The sequence below is a fragment of the Miniopterus natalensis genome, chromosome 9 (assembly GCF_054644295.1).
Source record: "Miniopterus natalensis isolate mMinNat1 chromosome 9, mMinNat1.hap1, whole genome shotgun sequence".
In the NCBI taxonomy this organism is placed as follows: domain Eukaryota; kingdom Metazoa; phylum Chordata; class Mammalia; order Chiroptera; family Miniopteridae; genus Miniopterus; species Miniopterus natalensis.
In genome coordinates this window covers 21,797,980-21,812,241 of record NC_142089.1, presented here as the reverse complement: position 1 = coordinate 21,812,241, position 14,262 = coordinate 21,797,980, and the positions used below count along the sequence as shown (strand labels likewise).

The 14,262-nt window shown below is 45.3% G+C and overlaps 1 protein-coding gene across 1 annotated transcript; it reads right to left on the bottom strand.

The window, feature by feature from the left end:
- Positions 1 to 4,880: 4,880 nt before the first annotated feature.
- Positions 4,881 to 14,225, bottom strand: UTP11 (UTP11 small subunit processome component). The gene is made up of 8 exons (XM_016218753.2): positions 14,090 to 14,225; positions 10,929 to 10,990; positions 9,630 to 9,732; positions 9,125 to 9,238; positions 8,562 to 8,655; positions 8,335 to 8,465; positions 5,849 to 5,959; positions 4,881 to 5,124 (listed from the first exon to the last, which is right to left on the bottom strand). Exons 1-8 carry the CDS (start codon positions 14,150 to 14,152, stop codon positions 5,041 to 5,043), a joined length of 762 nt encoding a protein of 253 aa, XP_016074239.1. The 5' UTR covers positions 14,153 to 14,225; the 3' UTR covers positions 4,881 to 5,040.
- Positions 14,226 to 14,262: the final 37 nt, after the last annotated feature.

Sequence of the window (14,262 nt, the reverse complement as noted above, 5' to 3'; positions counted from 1 at the left end):
GGCATTGTTGCCAAAAATAAACGTTCCCTCTCCCGCTCCCTGGCTCCTGGCTCCCGGCTCCCGCTCATTAGGATGCGTGGCGTTTGGCTGCGGTCCCACACCTTGCAGCTCATTATAAATATGCAGTCGCTGCTGGCGCTACCCCAATCATCTCTGCAATCAGAGCTTTTAATTAGGTTAATTAAATTGTATCAAATCTCGCAGGGACGCAGTTCACTGATGCTGATGAGGCAGCCAAAACAGACCCCAGCTCCTCTGCTAATGAAGGCCGCTGCCTGCCTGCGCAGTGAGGGAGCCCGAGCGCATAATAAACGGAGCGTCCTCTGGGAGGAGCTGCTGCCCAGGCCCTGAGCTCCCAGGACATGGCAGGGGGTCTGTATCAAGGTCACCAGGCTACAGCTTGGGCAGAGCCCCCAACCTGGGGACTATCCCCTTCCCTGGAGAACGAACTGGGGCAGCTTCAGGAGCCAGGGCAGGTGAGCAGTGTTAGGGCCCTGAGCACCTGCCACCCCTACACGGCAAACTTAGGTGTGTCCCCAAGATCCACCGACTCCATCTGGGGTTCCTTTTCTACTTTCCCCCCCCAGAATGGCCCAATAAGGCCAGGACTCTGTCACATACACACAGGGCCCTGTCACTGCCCCTCTGGGTTGTCTTATTAGCCAGGGAGGCCAGGCTGACACTAGAAAGCTCATCCAGCCACTGGCGGCCTAGTCTCCATCTGCCATGGAGGCCATCTGCCCCTGTGGGGAGTGGGGGTGGTTTATAATGCTACCAGCCAGTAACAGGAGGGGGTGGCACCCCCATCTCCATATGCCAGATGGACCCCGCATCTTCCCACCCACCACTCTACCTAAAGAGCCCTCTCTAAGGGACCCTTGCCCCCATCCTCCTGGGATCAAATTGGCTCCTTCCCTGGCCCCTGCCCATCCTGGCTGTCTCAGGCCACTGGCAATCCACTGCTGCCCACTGGAGACCACAGGCTCCAGAGTGAGAGGGCCCTGCAAAGGTCCTCCCCTGCCTTTGAGCAGGAAGACAAGTGCTGCCACCTCCAAAGGGGCTGTCCCCAACACACTACCCAGCCTGGTTCCAACCCCCCCCTCTTAACCCCTCTGGCGCTGGTCTGTCACAGAGCAGCTGAGATAGGATGGGGAAATTTTCAGTGCTCTCGGGACATGTTGTTTCTGCTGTAGAAGCTGTTTTTTTGGTTTGGAAAGGGTTTTTTTCCACCCAGTAATGTGAAAACATGAAACCTGAAACCAACCTCCCCACATTTGTCACCTCAGAGCCTTTGGGGTAACTAGGAGAAAGCTGTAAATGAGTCAGGCTGATTCAGAGCAGGGGGGTGCTGCCCAGGTGCCTCTGGGGCTCCACAATTTCATTAACACTTATGATCTGAGCATGGCCGTCAGGTGACAGACGACAGGAGGAAAGGGCTTCCTTCCCACCCTCTTTTTTACCCCAAGCACAGTTCCCAGATGCACTCCTCATGCCTAGAAATAGCTAGGTCCTTGACACTGTTCTGAGCCAGCCCCTACGACCACCCCAAAGCAGGGGCTTGGCTCCAAGCAGTTTGCTTCTCTCCCAAGAGAGGGGAGATGGCAACTGCCATTATTCGGGCCATCAGGTGAAACAGGAGAGACCGGACAGGGAGAACTAGGTACAAACTCTGGTTAGGAGAGATGCAGATTAGCCAGCACTTTCCAGAGGCAATGAGGATGGTTCCAAGAATAAGGAACAGATGGCTGCTTACAGGAGTCTGAAGAAGCAGGAGAGATTTCTTTCCTTGGACCAGAGCAGTTTAGAAAAGACCAAGCAGGAGCATGAACAGGTCAGTCTCTTCAGCCTCCTAACTCTTAGTGGGCTTGGGAAGGACGCTCTGCCCTCTTGGAGTTTCATAACTTCTCTCTGATCCTTCCCGGCACTTTCTGCTGAGACAGACTCATGTTGCTGGGTGGGAGCCCTGCCAGCAGGGAGGCCCCGTGACCTGGCTGGCGAGAGTGCACCCTCTGACCCCAGGAGGCAGCTGCACAAGCCCAAAAAACCTGCTGGCTCGGCCCCAAGGAGGTATCTCAGGCCCACCCCCAACCCTCCACTCACCTGGGGCTTTGGGCCAGGGCTCCCACCCAAGCTTTGGCCCGTCCTCCCCGACACCCGGGGCACAAGGCTCTGTGAACTGACGCCCTGGGAGCGCTTGAGGAAGAAGGGAGGCCAGCACCATACACCCACTTGCCTCACTCTTTCACGTCCCAACAGGCCTGTCCTCACCGGCCTCCACAAGTAGGCAGAGAGTCTGAGTCTGCTGGCTGCCTTCCTGCTGGAGGACGTGCAGCTCTCATTGCTCACTGCCCCACAGCCAGCTATAAACAAACACTCCATGCTGCATGTGGGGAGACCCCTACCAGGTCTTGGTGGAACCACCTTCTGGAAAACCTGGGATTCCAAGACATTTCCTCCAGGGTCCTCACTAGAAATGTAAGGGGAAAGCCCTTCCCTGCCCAGTCCTTGTCTTGGGACCACACTAACCTCAAGCTGGGGGAGCAGAGGTGACAGAAAACTTTTTTAACAAGAGCTCTCCCCAATTAAATCCAATAAAAAATATACACTACGCACCTAATGACTACAGATGCTTCTGACAGAGGCAAAGTGTGCTAAGTTGGGTGGACATCAGCACCCTGAGAACTAACCCCAGAAAAGGGGCAGCAGCTCCACCTACTGGACCTTTTCCCATCCTGTCACCAGGAATTAGTTCTCTAGTCATAAGGTTTTATTCAATAAAGCTAGGGCTTGACCCTCCGGCTTTGGTCAGAAGGGCCCTAAGCTGTGGCAATGGACCAAGTGTCTGCTGGGCAGACTGGAGGGAGGAGAGGGGTTCCATGTGGTCCAGGTAGTTGCTGCTTTGGAGACTAGGGTTGCACAAGAGACCTGAACCACACAAGTTCTGACTCACAGAAATGTTCCCCACCTCTGTAGGCTGCCCACATTTCCCTTGGCACACACAGCCAGGGCAGGAGGCCAAGAGTGCAAACTACCCTTGGGCCCGGAGGAGTGGATCCTAAGGAATCAAGCAATGAGCCAGGAGTCTGAGGTCCCACCGAACACAAAGCCATCAAGGCCCTGGCCTATTTTCAGGACTCCAGGCTCCTTGAGGCTGGAGCCTTTGTCTTGGGTTAGTCACAACGGACAGCCAATCTCTTCCCTTAGAATCCTTGGGTCTCAGAGACAGCCCTCAGTGTGAGCAATTCTAGACACCTAGCTTTATTCCCTACATATCTGATGATCTCCAGCCTAGACCTTATGCTACTCCAAGAGGCTGGACTTCCAGCTCCTTTTGGCCTGTGCACATGCCTCGACTGGAGTTGTTAAAACTATACACTATCACTGGACACCTACATATCACATGAGGACTTGTGGGAAGTACAACCTCTGTATGTGAAACCCGGCAGTGTGTTCGTGTACCAGAGGGTAAGTAGATGTGCACACACCTGTTCACAAGGCCTGAGCAGTACATGCCTTGTGCCATTTGTTAATGTGAAAGCCTGTGAAGTATGTGTACCTTTGTGTGGGCACAAGCTTAAGAAGGCATTTGGGTAAACTCCCTACCATCCCCCACCTTCCTAACCAGCACAGGCAAAGGATAGAGTCAGAGCAGTAATCAGGCTGCTCTGTCCCAGGAACAGATTGCGATTGGTCTGTTCACTCCTCTAACACCTATGTGGCGAGTTCCTTCCCTGGCTAGGACTCAAGTCCCTATGTCACAAGACTATAGACATTTACTTAGCACCTCCCCAGAAGGGAGTTCACCTGAAGACTGGGAAGCACTTACTTTCTAAAGGGAAAAGCTGCTAGTTCCTATTCCCCTTCTTCCTATTTTCCAGGGCCCCCAGATCTCAATCCCAGCGTATACCAGGAGGTAACAGGCTCTCATTTCAGACTTTGTACAGGAGCCTAGCTAGCAGTCATGGGAACTCAAGTTTTAACAATTTTTTTCCAATCCTTAAAATCCATGCATAGCTGTTCCCCCTCCAGGGGATGAGTTGCAGCAAGCCTCCCAGAACCCTGCTCCTCCCACATTTCCTCTGAGCATGCTCAGTGCTGCCCTACCGGCCTTCGCCTACAATCCCAATATGGGCAGGTTAGGGAAGGGTGGGACTCTGGGAAGAGAAGGAAGCTGCCACACACACCCTAGGTCCACTGAAGGTGAAGGAGGGCTGTCCCAAGCCATTTATAGCCTTGGATTCGTGAGTTGAGGAGCGCAGAGGGCAGAAACGAAGAGCCACGTCTGTGCTGATCTGAGCTTCGATAAAGAGGTGCCGCTGTGGGTTCCTAGTTCCAAGCGTTTCTATCTGCAGCTGTAAACTGTTAAGTGAAAAAAAAATCCCTCCTTGGCTAACTCATGAAGCCACCTGAATATCAGCATGAATGAGGGTAAACCCAGTCTATTCACTGGATAAAACATTATGCAAACATTAAAAATAATATTTATTTTATTTTTTACTATGAGCATATATATTGCTGTTTTAAAATTTAGTGATGTAACGAAGGGATAAGAGCAAATGATTTTTAAGTGAAGAAAACTAAACTATAAAATTGTTTACTATAATTACAACTACGATACACAAAAACACACACAAAATCAGGTGTCTGTTGTATGGAGGAGATAAGCCAGAATGCTCACATGGTTCGCCTCCACTGGCCTAGCTCCCAGCACTGTAAGTGTGCAACAGCTATTTGTTGCTCTTGAATAAGCACTGGGATTAGGAATGAACTCTATTATTTCCCAAACTTGCTGTAATGAGATTATATAACTTTCATAATTTTTTAAAAAGTATATAAAAATAAGTCTACTTTCACAACCCCGAAACAATAAGGAGAAACAGTAAGAGGCATTAATGTTGTTTATATCAAATGTCAGATCCACAATAAATTATAATTACAAACAAGAACACATGTCCTTTACAATAGTGGAATTTGAAATTACTGGGGGAAAATAACACAATTCTTTTCTCATGCGGAATGACGAGTATTATCTATAACACTTCAACGTTTCCGACGACTCTGAAATTTATAAATAGCTGGGGAGTTCACCGTTTCTTTCTTCACCTTCACTTTCCGAGTTTTATCCTATAAAAAGTAAAAAGGTTACCAGTAAATAGTAGGAGAGGGTTTTGTAAAACAGGAAAGTTCATAAACTACCTATTAGGAAACCCCTAATTCTGTCCTTCTCAAAGGGCAGGAGAGACAAGCCCATCGGCCCTAAGGCACCCCCAGGATACACGAATCAACACCCCCCGGCCCCCCAGGCATCTGCAATGGCACTAGTGTGCAGAGGTTCTTGAGAAAACGGAGAAGGTACTCAAATCATTTGGGGGTGGAGGTGAAGGTAAGGCTTATTCTCTCAAGTACCACAGTTGAAAAAGGCACAACTAAATGATCTGCAAAGCTAAAGAATTTGACATTTAGAGGAATCATAATATGAAAGGGGCATCATATATTCCTCAGCTCTGTTATTTATCTACACAATGTTGCCTATTTTTAAACACCAATGAGAGGCACGCACTGTTTTGTTAACCTGTTTAAATGTTAAAGATAGCTGCTCATAAGCTATAAAGTTCATATGCTACCTGATCCTACCCTTTGCTGTTCCAAAGCACTGACTAATAAGCTTCTTATTACCTTCTTAATCAAGGCACATTTCAACACTGTCAGAGTAACAGACACTGGCTCAAACCACTGCCCCTGAGGAGCAGACATTTTCACTGGGGTTGATTTACACACAGCTGAAATCAGTCTCAGTTAAGACCTTCACAAGGGGAAAAAAAATGAAGGCCTAAGGCTCTCTCCTCACCAGAAGGTCTTTGCGGGTTTGAATTTTCTGTGCAATAACGAACAATTTCTTCTCTCGTTCAATCCGCTGTGTCAGGCAGTTATACTGCTTCTGCCTTTCTTTAGCTATCCGCTGCAGAGGAAACACACATTTTCAATAAAACACACTTAACAGGATAAAAAATGAGTTAGAAACCGTTTCTTAACACACTTAGGCCCCAATGCACAAATGGTTTTACCAACCCCCTTCTAACTCCACAATCAATACTATAAAGTTGTCCATTTCAGGAACATCACATTCTAGAGCTGAACAGAACCTTGGAGACTTGCCCAGGACACATGGTTCACCTGGAGCAGAGTCAGGACTGTCCCGAGCCTCATAGGCCTCGGGAATCTGTCCGCTGCTACTACACTAAGCTGCTTCAACCTTTCTGTGAGCGTCCGGTTACCTAAGGTGATGCAGAAATGAACCAGTACCAGAAACCCTACACAAAGTGAGTAGAGAAAAAGAGAAGGGCACCAAGCAGTGTGCTGGTGCCTGAGAACCGCAGCCCAGAGAGTGGACAGTTTGTCGGCGAAGTTGACTGGAGAATTCTCAGTGCTGACAACGCCTTAGAGACCAGAGGCCCTTCCACTTGGGGGAATTGTAAGCCTCTGAGAAACTGACGAGAGTTTTGGATTATTTCTTGAAATGAATGTACTTGTGTGTGTACAAATTTGTAAGGCTTATTCGCTCTGGAACCCCAGCTGAGAGAGGCACAGCTAGATGATCTAAGTTTGTACACACAAACATACCTATTTGCTCAAAATTTCAGTGTGTGAAGAGGGTGTCCAGAGACTTCCTAAAGCCCATTCATGGACTGCCCACCCCCCTCCAACTTACAGACTGAACATTCCTTTGCAATCCACCCACCAGCAGTCTCTTAATAAAAAAAATTTTGCTTTAAACACAACATTAAAAGAAACAACACTACTACACAAAAACGGCAAGATCCAAACTTTCCCAATTTCTCAAAAAGTATTTTAGTGAACTATCCTACACAGGAACTTGGTACACTCATCTCCTTAGGGACCATCACAATACTTGAAGAGCATCAGTGACACAGCTAATTGAAAATACAACTAATTGGCAAACAGGGTTATCACGAGAACACTAGTCAGCAGGCTCCTCGCTGGAAGTGTTATCTGCATAGAGGGGAATATTACTGGGCCCCAGACTTAAACAATTCCCTAATTCTAGCACAGTCTCACAGCAGTGGTTTCAGACAGCTTTTGTTTTCACTTTATTGCACAGACTGTCAAATTTATGGGATTACCCAATATAGTCAAACTAATTAGGGGTATTTATATTACTAAAGCAAGTTTAGCTGCCTCTGAGCTAGAGAAACTGCTGTGAAATTAAACATTGGAAGCAAAGCTGATGCGGTGTAAATGATTCAAATCAAAACATAACAGCTGTCTGACTGAAACACATTGACAGCATTTTTTTTAAATGATTCAGTCAGAAGTGAGAGTTCAACTCCAGAAGGCTTTGAGAAAAAGCATGTCTTCTGCACAAACCCAGTTACAGTGATGGAAAACACCATAAGGAAAAGGCAATACAAAATTCTCATACAGCAAATGCATAATACGAAGACTTTTTGATACATGGATCCATGCTAAAGATTCAGTATCAAAGTATACCCAAACCCTTAATTTTTAATGCCCCCCCTTTCCCTGTATTTTAAAACTGTTTGGCACCTGTTCCAAGCATTAAAAGTACAAAGCCCAGCCCTGGCCGGTGTGACCAAAGGGTTGCAGGTTCAATTCCTGGTCAAGGGCATGCACCTGGGCTGTAGGTTCATCCCCTGGCCCCAGTGGGGCGGGGGGAGGCAACCAATCAATGAGTCTCTCTCACATCGATGTTTTTCTATGTATCTCTCTCCCTCCCTCCCCCCCCACTCCCTTCCACTCTCTCCAAAAAGCAATGGAGCCCAGATGGTGTGGCTCAGTGGCTGAGCATTGACTATGAACCAGAAGGTCACAGTTCGCTTCCTGGTGGAGCATATGCCCGGGCTGTGGGCTCGATCCCCAGTAGGGGGTGTGCAGGAGCAGCCAATCAATGATTCTCTCATCATTGACGTTTCTGTCTCTTTCTCCCTCTCCCTTCCTCTCTCTGAAATCAATAAAAACATATTTTAAAAATACAAAAATAAAAAGCAATGGCACAAATATCCTTGGGTGAGAATTAACAACAACAACAACAAAAGCACAAAGCCCAGGGTCAGAGCTCGGATTCAAATTCAGATCAAAGGCTGAAACCTACACTCCTGACCACTATGCTACTTGTCCTCCAATCTTAGAAACCAAGGAACTCTGCTCCACTCCCATCCCCATCCTCAAACCCTCCTTCCACTTTTCTAAGGGAACTTGATGAGTTTTCCACAAATAATTATATTAAATTTGGTGGCAAAAAAAGGAATCTAGATCCCCCTAAATTCAGACCCAAAGAAAAATGGAGTAAATTACCTTAAGTAGAGTCTGATGAGTAACTCCTTTCACTTTCTCTTTCTGCAAGGTCTCTATCGTGGGTCTATTAAAGACTCTGTCCACTAATTCCGGGGCTGTTCGCAGGTGAGTTGCAATATCAAACCGTTCAACTGAAAGTCAAGACAATCCTTAAGGCACTGTCTCTAACACCAAACAACACAGACAAATATGCTAGAATGTCCCAGGAACCTTCAAACATTTCATACCTTCCTTTTTAGTGTCAAAAAAGAACACATGCTTATTCTGTTGCTTCCCCTGGAAATCCAGCAGATGGAGCTCTGATTTTAGTCTTTCAATTTTCTAGAATACAGAATATAATCTTATTTTATATTGGGTTCTTATATTTGCAAAAGTTTAAACCATTCCAAATTATTATCACCAACCAGCAAAGAAAATACTTCATTCTTTTAAAGGAAAGGACCAGTAAAATTTACCAAGCACCAACCACGTCAGGCTTGGCATAATCCAACACTCATTTAATCCTTACAACAATCCTATGAGAGAGAAATGAGGAAAGAGCTTCATAGAGGTAAATTTGTCCATAATCTTGGGGCTAATAAACGGCAGAGCCAGAATTCAATTAAGTCTGTTTCATTCCCCACATTAAACTCTTTCTACTCCACCATGCTTCTAAATCACTTTCCCAATTACGCATACTTCAAGACTGTAAGTGCCAGAAGAAATCAACGTATAACTTTAGATTGAAGGACTTATATTTCTCTTCTTAACCAACAAAAATACATCAGAACAATGAGTTTTCAGTTGTTACCTTAGCTTCTGCAACCCTCTTCATTTCTATGTATTTGACATCCTGAGTTCTCATCAGTTTCAGCTGTTCTGGAGTTACTTCTTCCTTAGTCTCCTGAATAACATGAACTCCATCCTAAAATTTAGATTTAAAAGATACATTCCCTATTAGATTTAAAGTCATTTCCAAGTTGTTGACATAGTTCAAGGTTGGAACAAAGACAACCAAAAGCCTTATGCAATGGCAATTCCATGCACTAGGCCCTCGAGGTGCACAGTCAATTTAGCACCTCCAGTCATCCACTCGCAGAATAGCTCCAGGCATAAGGCAACTCAGAGCCCAGACAGAAATGCATGCTGCTCACAAAAGGGCAGTTTTGTCTTGGATACTGGCCAAGAGCAGCACCTGGATCAACTAGAGAGAGGCTAAGTAAAGGCCAAGATTCTTTCTCTCCATCTCCTCCCCCATCCTTAATTTCCTTATGAAGCTGGGGCTCAAAACACCAACTGATCCACTGGACACCCACCTGGAGTTTAACTCGAGTCATTTTATAGTAGAATTCATCTGGATTTTTTTCAAGAGCTTTCTTTCGGAGAGCTCTGAGGTATTCTTGCTTTTTCCGGTAGTCACTAAAAAGCAGATTAAACAAGGTTCACAGCGAAAAAGAAAAGAAAAAAAAACACAACAAGCAAACTTTACAAGCACCTAAAATTCACAGAAAATGAAACTCATAAAAGCCAAAGCAATGACTACATTCAATCCACACTCCAGTGTCACTGATGCTGAGCTCCTGTCTCTATAGGTCCTCTTCTAGCCCAGTCCTACCTGAAATTAACTGCCCCTACCTCACATATGTCTTAGTGCCATTTATATCATTACAAGGAGAGACCAAACAAAGCACAAATTAAAACTGGGTTGTGATCCAGCTTGGGCACCAAGTGACCAAATAAGATTCAGAAATTACACAATGCAATATAGCACAGTATAGCAAAGTGACTAGAATCATGGACTCCGGAGCCAGACACCCTGGGTTCAAACCCTGACGCCACAACTTCCAACTGAGTAGTCCTGGGTAAGTTAGTTAACCACTCTGTATCCCCATTTAATCTGTAAAGTGGGTAGGATAACAGCAGTACCCCAGAAGGTTGCTGAGAGGAATAAATCAGTATAAAAACTGTACTCATTTATTCTGGCCCAGTAACAGCCCTCAGTTAGTATTATTAGCCTTAAAAACTCTGGGACCCAGAGCAATCCATCACCCACCATCTGTACCAGGAGCATAAAAAGGACTTCAGCTGACATGCATGGCTAACAAATAATCATAAAGTATTTTGCAAATAAAGTGCTAAAGAAGAATGGGGATAATTGTTTTATCAAATGTTTTCAGAATTCATCATCACCCACGCTCAGTCTCATGAGTCCATCTTTCACATCTCTTCATTCCACACCACACACATGGTGATGTAAGAGACTCAACAACTGGAATTTTAGATTTTATCTTGCACTTCAAGAAAAAGGAGACAAAAAAGACTCAGCTTTTGGCTCAAACACCAAGGCAGAGGCAAATCAAAGCCACTGTGAGAAAACGATCTGTAGCAACATAATAAAAAAAACTCACAATGCAGCTACAGTTAAATAAATAATGCTCTGCCTAAACAAAGACAGAAGTTTAGGGTCACAGACAAGTATATGACAGACTGCCAGAGCTTTGGCCATTTTATCAATGGCAGGAAATTATACCATTGGACACCCAGTCAATTCGACTGCAATACAGGGAGGTTGGAAGCTTACTTGGCAGCATTTCTACCAGAAAGACTGAACTCACTTTGCACGAAGTTTGTAATCTTTCTTTTTCTCCAGCAGGCCCAGATGTTTTCGAAAGCCAGGCTAGAAGACAAAAGGAAAAAAAACAGTATTACGTTTCCTCACAACATGAAGGGAATGAGTATCTCTGCAGTGCCCAGTCAATCCATGTCCTTGGAGCCAACACCATATCCTGTTCCCTCCTGTCCCCCAACTGGGCTCTGCCCAAGGATGAGAGGAACTGCCAGAGAGGTCACAAGCACTGCCATAGTAGGCTTCTTGGCCTATTAAGGACAGAGAAAGGCAACAATGACTCGGCACTAAGCAAGCAGTTGCCAGTTGTACTAAAATTACTACGGACTTAATCCAAGGGTTTATAAAATACTATGAAGGGAAAACATAGTAACAGGCAACTGTGGTAAGAGAGCTAAGTTTAGAGTCTGGAGAACTGGATTCAAATTCAAGCTTTACCTCTTAACAATCTGTGACCTTGGGCAAATCACTTAACTTCTCTGAGCTACTGTTTCCTAACTATAAAATGAGAATAACAGTACCTACTTCTCATGGCTATTATGAGGATTAAATGAGCCTCTGTAAGAGGTAGTGCTGGCACATGGCTTGGCACACAGCAGGTGCCCAGAATATGTTTACAGTTATTACTATACCTTTGGTACAAAATATGAGAAAAAAACAAGTATGACAGAACATACTTTCTATGACACAGAACTTGGAGAGCACAGAAGGTACAAGGATTATATCTTGCTATTATCTTTCTACAAACTACCATTTGTTGAGCATCTAATATATACCAGGATCTGTGCTAAATGCTTGTGCCTACATCATCATAACAGGCCACATTTATTAAGTACTTACTCTGTTACAAAGCAATCTGCTATGCTCATTACTTATGATCACATTTAATCCCCATAACAATCATAGAAAGTAGGTAAAGCAGACAAAGAAATGGTTATACCAATATTCCAAAGGGGAACAGGTTTAGAGAATGACTTGCCCAAGAACAAAGAACTAGTAAGTGGCAAAGGAGAACCAGAACCCACTCTATCTGGAGCCAGTCTGTGCTCTTCCCCTCCCCACTGGACTGCATCCTCTCCTGCTCTGAATAATCTTGACTTTTGAGGAGCTGCATGCATATACTTCTCTACTGTTTAAACTTGTATAATAATTTTGGTGGGATTTTTAACAGTCACCTTTCTCATCTTTCATCTTTGAAGTGATACAACAAATAATTCAGTATTTTAAAATAACATCCAAAACCTCACCTGATCATTTTTATTTTAATTGTAGCAGACAAAGGAAGACTGACAGAGAGTGGAGAAAGAAAACTCAAGGGTCAAAAGGGCAACACCACGAGGCAGCAATCTTGAAAGCTGCCACGTCCACTTGAATATACACTGGCATTATAGAAAAAATCTTGGCACCGCATCTGAAACAGTTCACATAATTACACATCCCCCTCCATAGAGAATATCTTCCATGGCTCCCCACTGCCTCAGTGAAGGACCTATAGGATAAAGTCCAAACTTTATCCAAATAAGGTGTGTTCTTGTCAATGTTTTTACCAACCTTTCCAGCATGGCTTTCTCCATACCTCTCCCACAAAGACCCTCTATTCCTATGCAGACATGGCCATGTCTTGTTCATGACCAGCCTTGCAAGCCCTCTGTCTTCTCTGCTAATCCAAATCAACTACTTACAACTGTGACTTTGGACACACTATTCAGTATCTTTAAGTTTCAAATGCCTCACTTGTAAAATGAGGATAACATCCACGCCATAGGAATGCTGTAGGATTGATTATATGCGATAATCCTTGTACAGCATGTTGGGCTGTACCTAACATATGGTCAGTGCTCAAAAGTGACAGCTACCATCATTGCCTTCCAAGTCCAACAAGTTTCATCACGATGCTTTCTCTCATCATCATCTCTACTCTTTCCACTCAAATTCCTCACTTGGCATTTTTTTATGTGCCACCTCACATAAAGTAGCCTCTCTATTCATCTTTTAGTAGCCTCTAGATTCAGAACACTTGATCTGATTCCTGGCTTTGCCACTTGCCAACTATAGCTGTAATTTGGGCAAATTACTTAACCTATCTGAACCTTAGTTCCCCATCGGCAAATGTGAAATTACAATAGTACCACTTCCACACATCGTTGGGAGTTAAATGAGATAATGAGGAGACAGCACTTTGCACTTTTTCTGGCTCGGGCACACAGTAAGCACTTCTAGCTATTATTACTTTTAGATAGATCCACACACAGGTCCAAACAAGGTGGCAAATTACACTATTGCTCCCAGCACACCACAGAGCACACTGCAAGTAAACAATAAATGTCTAATAAAGGCTATTAAGCAGGAAAACTGAAGTGTGGTTAAGAGGCCTTATTCCAAACCATCAGTTGGTGACACATTAGATACATCCTTCACCCTCTCTTTCCCATCTGTAAGATGAAGTTGGACCAGACCTCTCTAAGGGCCTTTCTGGATTGGATGTGTGATTCCATAATTTGTCTTGCACGTGTAGGAGTGGAATAAACCGATTCTGCATACATTAAGCGAATTTCTACTCAAGCTCCACACACACACATCCTCCAGAAAAGTATTACAACTGTTTATTCAGCCTGAATTTGGTGTTTGTGACTGAGCAAGTCACTTTAGCTCTCTGGACCTCAGTTTCCCCATTTGTGTAATGGGGATGGAAAACACCAACTTTACAGGGTGAGACATAAACAAAAAGCCTACGATGATGACACCACATTTATGACACCGGTTCTCTTCTGTCGCAGCCCCTACACTGCAGCGAGCAGAGCTAAGCACCTTTAGATGTGGGTGCCAGTTCAGGCCGGGCACATAACTGGCTGTGTGAACTTTGACCTCAACTTCCGCAGAGGTCAAGCCCTCTACACACACACCACCCCACTTAATTATCTCACCGAAAACTCGCAAGGTAGCTCTGATTATCCTGTGCCCTTCCCAAAGAGAACGACAAGCCGCGAGGCTCCGCCCCAGCCACGCCAGTGTCATTACCATATATTTGCATTTACATACATGGAAAATCTACGTCAGGAAAAGACCGGGACCTGCAGGCAAAGAGGGGGATGGGGCGCGAGAAGCACATGGTGCCACGAGCCAGCACTCGAGAATCCTGTGCGGTCCTACCTGGCTTCGCTCTCGGTGTTCCCGCTGTCGGGACTTCGCTGCCTTCCGAAAAGCCGCCGCCATGTCTGCTCACTCCAGGGAAAGCTCAGCAGACAACGCCAGGGACGCACTGCCTCAGTCGCAGCGTCCTCCGATCCTACAGGAAACAGGCCTAGCTGCCGGTGGCTTAGGAC

Bases quoted from the DNA above. Each gene is read 5' to 3' on its own strand.
- UTP11 (XM_016218753.2), bottom strand. From the start codon at position 14,152: ATGGCGGCGGCTTTTCGGAAGGCAGCGAAGTCCCGACAGCGGGAACAC. The intron at 9,239-9,629 runs GTGGGTGTCCAG...TCTAAATTTTAG, and splicing joins TGACTCGAGTTAAACTCCAG to GATGGAGTTCATGTTATTCA. The intron at 5,125-5,848 runs GTGAGGAGAGAG...TACTTTTTATAG, and splicing joins AAACCCGCAAAGACCTTCTG to GATAAAACTCGGAAAGTGAA.